Here is a 10,728-nt window from a genome sequence, read left to right as displayed (position 1 = left end):
ACAATATTTGCATAATCAACAATCTACCTCAAATCGATAATAATGATGAGTATTGTGAAAATGATTTAGGACTTTTAAATAATTATGCAGCTCCAAATGATCCAAATACAAATCATATTAATACAGAACTTATGGCAGGAAAACGTATGCAACAGCTAATGATAGATTCATATTTTTACATTTAGAGAATTATTCAATTACCAATTATCAATTACCTAATTGTTATTATAAAAATGAATAACTCAAACTTCAACAAAATATTATTTTTTATTGTATCACAAAATAAAAATAAAAATAAACATAAACATAAAAAATTAAATCTTTGTTCATTTATTTGTATCCTAAAAATATAATTGAGTATTAGGTAACTAATTTTTATAAAAGTTAGTAACAAATTACTTTTTTACTTTTACATTCAAACTAACATGGAATAATATTTTATAATATTTAACTGAAATACTAAAAATCAAGTAACATATTAATTATAAATAAGCAATAACCAGCTATATAAAATTTTAAAAACAAAATAAAAATAATACTTAGGTAGGTACAATTAATAATATGGCAAATAACATTTTTTTTTCAATATTAATCATTCTTTAAATTTACTATTAGCCTCCATTAAAGCAACTTTCTTTTCTTTTGCTATAACGATTCTTTCTAAGAGATTTAACTTTGCTGTATAATATGATTTAAGAATTCCATTTCTCTCTTCACTGGCATAATGCAATTGCATAGAAGCATCAGCAGATTTTTGAAATATATCAAGCTTACTAGAAAGAAGTTGAATTGTGTACCAGTTAAATAATTAATTGTATGCAAAACTAACAACAAATTTAGAAATATTCGAGTCATTTAACATGGATATCAACAAAACAATTTTGTATGAAATAAATAAACTTTTCAAGGAAGTTTTCTTATAGATGGGGTATGCTTACCTTTTTTTAACAGATAATTTAACAGGTTCTTCAATAATTATTTTGTCTTGATTAATAAAATTGCTAGTGTTGTCAATAACAATATTTTTGGATCTAAATGTAAAGATTTAAAAAAATAAATATTGAACCTAAAAAAATTTTATAGATATTACATTTCTATGGGCTTAGATGCAAACGCATTTAATGATGGCTGTAAATTTTCCAGTATTTTAGATGATGATGACTCAATTGGTGATGGTAAATCATCAGTGAATAATTCTTCTCCATGTACATTATCATAAGCAGATTTTACTAATGGCCTATACAATATATATAATATATATATACCTTTTAGATCTTATGATTTTATAATTAATATTGTATTTGTAAACAAGAAGTCATTATGTATTGATGAGATATTATTTTTTCAATAAGAAAAATCTAATAACAATAATTTATCATTTTTAATTCTTACTGTAAAATACTGCTATTTTCAGAATCAACTAAAAATTCATAACCGTCAAAATTAACAGTCGGTTCAATTGTATGTGGTTGTCCAAAAATGGGTACTTCTCCTATTATTTCAGTAATCTTTTCCTCTATCGGTGCTAGTGTGTTTTCTTGCTCATAACTACCTCCACCAGTTTTAGAAATACTTTTTTTAAATCCAACACTTTTAGTCTTGGCATTACATTTCATATCAGTCCAAGTCTAATGGATGTTAAAAAAAGTATTTAGTATTAGTAATTAGTATATCTAAAAATTTGTCACAATTGAAATGAAAGTTACTTTTCTCCATTTTTCTGGAGTTTTTATTGCACCTATCATTGAATTTAAATCTAACGTTATTTTTTGCCAAAGATGTTGGGCATTCTTGTGGGTGAAATTTGTGCTAAACTTCCCTTTTGTTAACTCTCGATGCATCTCCATAAAATCCACAAGACATTCCTTCTGCGCCAGAGTGACGGACTTGCCTTTAACTTTTTTCTCAGTACTCATAGTTATATTATGGTTATACTTAATATACTTGCAGTAGACAAATAAAAAACTAAATAGTAATAGTAAACACTAAGTAACTAGTAAGCACGTCACAGTGTCAAACAAATTTTAAATTTTAAATTAAATTTTTTATCAGCAATCAATTTGTGATAACAACTGAAAATTACATGGACAAAACAATGGTTTTATTCGATAATCGAAAAGTATATCGAATAAAATAATATTCGACATTCAATATTCGATAGTTGTTTCAGAATACGATTGATCGAATATAATGTGTCGAATAAATATTAATGATCGAATATTCACAATCGAACAGTTTTATTCGACCACTGCTTTCGATGCCTTTGAGAATAGGCCCCCAGAATACAACGAATGGTATCTGACCACTATGCCGGCCGCCGGGTTTCCCAAGTATGGCTGATGGTAATAGTTAAATAAAAATATTATGCTTGTGAAGAAAATTCAAATATTATCGTGATTCGCACAATATGATGAACAATAATAATAGATAGTCCTGCAACTCTTCGCGGCGCACTTATTTTTTTTTTATTTTATGAGAACTCGTATTTTTGATCACTTGACACGCATAAACCAACACACAAATTTGAGATAGAGTTTATTTTTCAAAACTAATAGTCGTGCTTAGATATGAAATCATGTGACTTAATTAAGGAACTATAAATGTAAGTTTATTCATTTTTACAATATGCACTTTCCTCAAGACTCATTTGATATAGATTAATGAAAGATAAATTCAGTGGCGGCTATCCTAGAGTATAGAGATGTAGCGCTTGCTACATCTTTAATTATAAGTGGGTGGGGTGGGTTGTCTATATAATTTTTTGCATGCAAATAATATATATTCTATATTATAGAACAACACTTTGGAATATTTTAAGAGGATAATAGTAACTATGTTAATATTATAGTTAAAAATTTGTCGTGGGGGGGGGGGGTGGTTATTTCTTATATTTCGTTGCACCTATATTTTTAAGGATATAGCCGCTACTGGATAAATCTGTGTAGGTATAGTAATACCCTTGTAAGAAATATCTAATGAATAAAATGAAATATAAGACTGTATTGTTTTAATTTTATCCTTATTCAAATCATTTGAAGTTTTTCAGTTTTCAAGTGTTAATACATATCAATCAAGTATTTGTGTACACAATCAATTGCCGCCATTCACTTTTATACTTTATTAATGTGTATGTAATATCATATAATACATGTTAATATATGATATATTTATTGTATAAATACATAAATAGATACAAAGTCCTATCGGCTATCATTTAAGCGTTTTTCTTAAAAATTTAACTATAATTTAAACTTTTGTTGATACCATGTGAACACTTGGTTTAATAGTATACTATAATTATAAATTGATTTTTAAATTATACATTTCTGTTATCCTAAAAGGTAAATAAATTATTTAAAAAAAAAAACAATATATTCTATGAAATAGTTAGAGAAAACATGAATTTTGTATATATAGGCATATAGCCTATAAAACTAATAGACACAGTAAAATAAAAACAATAATTGGCTCTGTGTACTCATTATCTCGAAAATTAGCATTAGATAGAAAAATATACATTTAATGAGAATATGGCGAATACCATGTGAATCCTATATTATGTGGTACAATAATACGCGTTATATAAGCTTTTTAGTGAAATAAAAATAATAAATATACACAAGGATGAGAATCATCAGGTTTTAATCTCATACAAATAAAGGCTGACGGATACGATGATCAAAATATTATCTCATACACCGTTGTATTCAATTTTAAATTATAAATAGTTCAGTCGTTCAGTGATTTCAATGCCTAAAAAAAAAAAAAATGTTTATTTGTACCTCAAAATAAAGTAAAGTATTATATACGATATACCTACAAATAAGTTTATTGTTCTATGAAAATCAGTCACGATCACTACAACTACTCTTCATTAGAATATTACCGTGGCAAGCTGGTCTGTTATGTTTGTGATTAGGCTTATTATTTTGTTTTATTAATATTTTGGTTTAGAGTATCACCAAAGAATCGCACTGCTTTAGAAATATGAAGCGTGCATTTCAAAAAAAAAAATACATATATATATAGTAATAATAATAATAAATAACAACGCATGTCCCGCCAAATAATACTAACCATCATCAAATCCTAAAACAATAGGTCTCGCTCGTACACATGTAACTCGATATAGTAGTATGAAAACGCACACGTGAATATCTTATAGTGACGCCAGACGTCTAGCTCCTTTGTCCCTGAAGCTCTAACTTGACCCCAAGCGTTGTCCGCTGGTCTTATCTTTATTATTATTATTTATTTAATTCTTCTAAAAGGTTTATGCTTTTTTTTCCGATATGCGTAGGGATTTTTTTGTTCATATCGGGTAACCTAAAATACAATATATTATAATGGCTTACCGCATAATGACATTTTTTAGCTGGAATTTTGAATGAAAATTGTATATGTAAAACAATGTTGTTGTCTTAATAAATTGACGCTTCTTCTCTAAAACAGAATAGGTGTTTTTTTTGTACTTACCTACTTTTAACGCAGTTGTATTTTTCTTATTATTGTAATCCATCTTTTATTTTTATTATAGATATGTATTATGCACAAACATACCACATACCATAATCAATGGTATTGTCATGGCATTTAAAAATAATATATATATATTATATATATGCACTTATATACATAGGTTAGGTATTTCGATAGAAATTTCATTATTTAGAGTATGAAAAACAGAAATATTGCATAAAAAAAATGATTTATTTCTGTATAGTATTACATTTAATAATGTGAATAAAAATATATTTACTTAAAACAAATTATATTACAATTTACAATACACACAAGAAAAATATTTTTGAACGTTAACACGTATTTTAAAGGTCACAAGTCGTCACTGATTTATTTTAAGAATGGGAGGCGTACATAAGGGTGTGTCGAATTTTAACCTAGACGTCGTTATGATGTCATGGACAGTGAAATTACATCTAAATATTTTCACTTGTTTAAATAAATTCCGTCATTGAACGAACATCATAACTCATAACAATTATGGTAAATATATACATTTTATATTTTTCACTATAAACACAGTCCCACAACAAATTACTTAAATTAATTTCGTCTTATTAGGTATATAAAATTATGTTGTTAAAAAGAAAAAGCTCGCCTATTATAATGTGTTATAGCCATTAGAAGAATATAAAAATGCTGAATGTCAAACAAATTATTTTATGTTTTAAGTTACACAATGCCAATAAAATAAATGTATATTCACCAGTCATTTCATTAATTTTTCCATACAAATTAGGTCATATTAAGTAATAAGTACTGTAGAATATATTTTGAATGTGGGTTTAATATTGTAAATTTTTTTATACCTATCAAAATAGGTGTTCAATCAAAATAATATTTCTATGCATGCGATCAAACTACTGATATTCCAGTGTATCGAATTTTATCTTAATTGAAATGCTAAAATGTTAAAATAAACACTACTAAAAACTAAAAAGTATAATATTATAAGACTTTATATTTAATTTATTTGAAATCAATTTCAATTAAATCACTGGTGGTAATATGGTAATGTAAAATTTACATATATAGGTACCTTTAATTGGTTTCGTAATGGTCAGTTTTCTAGCTAAAAGCAGTATGGAATAACTGAAAAATGACTAAAAACTAAATTGTTACTAATATTGTGTTGGTACTAATTATTCTATAATTTATTGTAGGCACATTGAACAAAGTTAGTGTTATAGAGAAATTTGTACAATAGAAAAAAATTAATTTGATCAACAATATATACAACAAAATATTTCGTTATTCAACAGAAATTTAACGACCGTTAAATAGAAGTTAGTTACACGAAAATTCCACTGTATCGAGCTATTGAGCAGATCTTGGCGCTTAACTACTCGAGGACATATTATTATTTTATACCGTTCAGATATGGGTACCTACTACCTATACTACCTATATATAGTGCAAAAACAAAAACGATTAAATAATATTTAATAACGCGCGTTAAGGTGTAATATGTTATACAAATAATATATTATGGTGCACACATAAAATGTTTAGCAGACACTTAATAATTATTTTACGTAGGTTCTATAATTATAGAAATCATAGACATAATATTTTATTATATAATATATTTCCTATTATTTAATGATAAATTACAATAATAATGCGTAGGTAGCTCGTTTGTAAATTGTCGTTTCCATATTGATTTCGTTAAAATATATCCTACATACATTTTAGAAAACAATAATTGTTTCAGATATAAAAAAAAAATTGAAATAATTATAGTATTTTTTTAACGATTTTGTAAGTTACATCATCATATATTGTTTGCAGTATAAAAAATAAAAAAATTGTACAAACACTCCGTAACGGCTATTGGTTTTTTTCTTTCTTTTTTTTTTTCGTTGATGTAAGTACATTAAATTTTAGTCTAATGAACGCGTATTGAAGAGTCGTCTGTTTATAATATAATACTATAAAATCGCGGGCGCGTGTGTGCAGCGTGTATTCATAAATTTATGTTTGATTGTGGACGGGCGCTAATTCCAGGTGGGACGAGCAAGCCCTCCCACGGATCTCCCCATATCTGATCATCCCCTAATAACTCCACGAGGCCTTTATTATAATATTTATTTTATTTTTTTCAACCGATCGAGTTACCAATGCGTGCGTTTGTGTACCATACAAAACGGATATAACGACAAACAGCGTACTCGTGTGTATTTGTGTGTACGTGTATAAAAAAAATCCAAGCGGTGTGCGGCCTACAATAATTTTTGAGGGTTACGAGAGACAATTATTACCCTCTAAACGCCTACTAAATCCGATACGCAACCGTAAATCTAAATAAAAGATTATCTTTACGTGTAGTTCATGTCAAGTATTGATGTTATTATGTCAGTTTCGACCCATCAACCGAGATAATGCTAAATGGCATGTTACTTAATTGTTTTATATGTATATTTTATAATATAATATATTATGTGTTTTGGAGCACACAATATAACATTTGTCCCACACTCACATTGCGCGTACCACTTCTGCTACAATAATATCTATGTAGGCTAATATTTTGTGGTTTTTATTTTCTCAACTTAATTATATATGTTTTACATATTTTGATATATACATGATGCATACATTTTTTAAAACAATATTATACACATTTTGTCCTCAATTATTATAACGTTTGTATAGGTACATGTGATAAGTTTTTTTAATTTTTTTACTTTTCTCAAAATATTATTTTAAAGTACTCTCTTGTCTCTCTTAAAGCCATTACGCAATTATCTTAAACATATATCGGAAGAAAATTGCAAGTGTACCTACTTTCTTTATATATTTCTACCCTAATATGAGATTTATAGCAATATAATGTATAATTCTATAATATATTGCATTCAATACGATCTCCGTCGCACGTTTATGTACCAGTTACAACTCACAAGTGAAATAGACATCTTAAGTGTAATAATTTTTCGAAAATATTTTTGTATTGTATAAAAAATGTTTTTGAAAATAAACTCAAATAATACTATTGGTTAATTTTTTTATATACCTAGTTATTCTTATAAAATGTTCAACCCCTGTCCCTTTAAATAAATTAATAAACAACGAATGAATAAAATCGGAAATACAATATATAATACTATTATAATAGACAATACCTAACTTCAGATATACTGAGAAAGGATTTTATTGTATTATAATAAAAAGTTTCCATACTTTATTCCCCATTTTTCTAAGCGAACAGTTAAAATGATTAAATTTTCATATAGCATAAATACGCTATAGAATATTAAGCTATTATATAACATTTAAAAAGACGTAAATAAGATAACTAAAGTAATACTATTACTGGTATAAATATTTCAATAAGTCATCAATTGTGTTTTTGTCATACTATAATCCCAACAACTTTTTAGGGGAGTTAAAAATGTTTAATTCTTTAGGATCCTGAATCACACTGTTCAGTACATAAATATACTTAAAAAACTTAATTGAATTTAATACATATATGTTTATAACATCATATATTTACAAAATACACACCTAATTTAAAATACATTCTTTGCTTCATTATGAGTCTAAAAACATTAAACATTAATTCTTATATCTTATTATAATCAAATAATCAATAATACAGATTGTCATATAATATATAAACAGTTGTAGGTAAATATTGTTCTTATACCTAGTTATACTCTACACAACATCGACAAAATTATAGTTTTTATATAAGCAATTAAAGTCTAGAAGCATTGATATTAATATACAGCAATGTGCCAATGTTTGTACATAGAAGGCATATACATTGTATCATTGTATACAGATCGAGATGAAATTGGTTTATAGTCTTATAACGGAAGGAAAAATTAGGTTGGATGTTACCAGGTTATCAGCGATCTGGTTGTCGCATGTATCCCCGTCGTGAGAGGGAACCCATAATAGAAAATGAATTATGGAATTTGATTGATGAAGATTGAAAATAAGTGATTTAATATGAAGGACAAGGGAATGAGAATTAATAAAGTGGTTTGATTTTAAGGATTGTTCGCATGACATAGAATCAGTGGCGATTTAGTATTTATTTAGGGCAAAATTAGAAATAAGTGTTAGGAAATTTTACGAAATATCTTTTTTAATTACACTAAAATAGTTATAATTTATTTAAATACTTAATTCTGTTCAAATTTAAACTTCAAAAGTCTATAAAAAAAGTTCTATTTAAATTATTTTATAATGTTCTGATTTCCAATAAATACCTAATTTACGGGAAACCTTGTATAACATTTCGGGCGCTTGTAAATTGCGCCCACATTAAGTAGGTAGTAAAAATACTATAGTAAATTGCGCCCGGGATTTTTCGGGGTCTAAAACGAGTATAGTAAATTACGCCCATAATATCTACTATCTTGAATTCTTCGTTACCTACCTATTATGTGTATTTTTAAAATACTGTTGTTCATTTATTGGTGGATAAGCCGAACGTTAGGTTAGTTAGGGCTGAATATGTGAAGATGATGTCTCATTACTATATGCAGATAACTTATAACTGTATTTTTTATTATTAACATTTTTAACCTAACAAAAAAAATTTAAACAACTATAATTAATACCATAATATTTAAAAAAAAAAAAAAAATTTTCTATTTTTTTTTTATTTATTCATTTCAAATAAGCCAATAAAAAACATTTTTGGAGGACAATGATAGTCGCCTCCTCGTGGTGTCCTCTGGGAGGATAGTTATTTTTTTTATGATATTTACTATCATAAAAATAATACTTCTATTGGGCGCAATTTACTATACAGAAATATACAGAAATTTGTACCTGAAAAATACCGGGCGCAATTTACTACACAAAAATTTATACGTGAAAAATACCGGGCGCAATTTACTACTATTTCCTTTCGTTGGGCGCAATTTACGTTTGCCCAACATTTCAAGCCTTAACTATAAAAAGTTATACATTTATACATTTTTAATTACAAAATGTTGAACACTTTTTATTATGAACATTTTTTTTATCACCTGCAGTTATTAAAAAAAAATCACGAAAAATCGAAGATTTCAAATGCTCGTATAAATACCCAATGAATAAAAATTTTTTTTAACTTTTTAAAAAAGTACAGGAAAATTTTTACTTTTGACCTCCGATGAACCAACTATAATTATAGTTAAATTTTCCTAGGCATAAGAAAATAATATTGTAATTGAATATTAAAGCATTTTTCTACTATAAAATCTATAAAAAGTATCTTCGGTCTGAAAAAAATACTATCATCATTCATTATATACAATAATAGTTAATACATTCATTGCTTCGAATTCAGAATTAAAAATGAGACAATAATTGACTTTGTACCTAATAATATTATTATTTTGTACATAGTTCATACGTTTTTTACTATTGAAAATAATAAGCATTGAACTGTAGAATAATTTTGTCAATAAATTAAATATTTACACAGAATAAACTGTTGTAATTTTCATTAAAATTATTTCACAACTAGTGCTAATCCAACTAGTAACTATAGTTATTACAATAATAAGTTAGTATTTATCATATACTAACGTCTAACAATATAATGTATACACGATAGTAGGTACTATACCTATTAAGTACCCATACTATGTACATTTTATTTCATTACACAATGTGATGACGATGAGCATTGTTTTACTAATTTTTAGACTTTTACGAAAATAGTGAAATAATGTTACACATGATTAGTGTTTAAATCTACCCCTCGATGACTGAGTAATAATGAGAGCCTACCAGCCTCGATGACAGCGTGTGTGCATTACAAACCACACATATACACATATATGGGCTATGTATATATATATATATATATATATAATATACATAGTACCTACATAGTATATATACCGTATGGCGATTACGTGTGTTGTACGTTTGACGTCTACAGAACACACCCAATTGCCATTTTATCGTGTATGGTTGAACTTTTATTAAGTGGCCTGGCATATGACAAGTGCCTGTCAGTAGCTAGTTCAATGTGTATATATATATATTAGGGTGCGTTTACGTGTATGCATTTCCATGTACGTCATGTTTGCACCATATTGGACTGGAATCGATTAATTATTATTATTTATCGTACATGGATAAGTATATATTTATGGGCAGGAGTCATCTGGTGTCTGATTTGTTCCGGAGATAGCCAGACCCGCCGATGGGGTGGTTAGGAATGCTCATGACGCATCCCGTGGTCACTGGAGC

General features: G+C 27.1%; 1 protein-coding gene across 1 annotated transcript; it reads right to left on the bottom strand.

The window, feature by feature from the left end:
* Positions 1 to 248: 248 nt before the first annotated feature.
* Positions 249 to 2,236, bottom strand: LOC149060775 (uncharacterized). The gene is made up of 5 exons (XM_089216852.1): positions 1,707 to 2,236; positions 1,393 to 1,628; positions 1,091 to 1,237; positions 939 to 1,031; positions 249 to 773 (listed from the first exon to the last, which is right to left on the bottom strand). The coding sequence occupies exons 1-5, from the start codon at positions 1,914 to 1,916 to the stop codon at positions 593 to 595; spliced, it is 867 nt and encodes a 288-aa protein (XP_089072978.1). The 5' UTR covers positions 1,917 to 2,236; the 3' UTR covers positions 249 to 592.
* Between the last annotated feature and the right edge of the window lie 8,492 nt (positions 2,237 to 10,728).

This window comes from Diuraphis noxia, unplaced genomic scaffold (assembly GCF_037042655.1).
Source record: "Diuraphis noxia isolate RWA-SAM2 unplaced genomic scaffold, SU_Dnox_SAM2 contig0001, whole genome shotgun sequence".
Taxonomy (NCBI): Eukaryota; Metazoa; Arthropoda; class Insecta; order Hemiptera; family Aphididae; genus Diuraphis; species Diuraphis noxia.
This window is presented reverse-complemented; position numbering and strand designations above follow the sequence as displayed.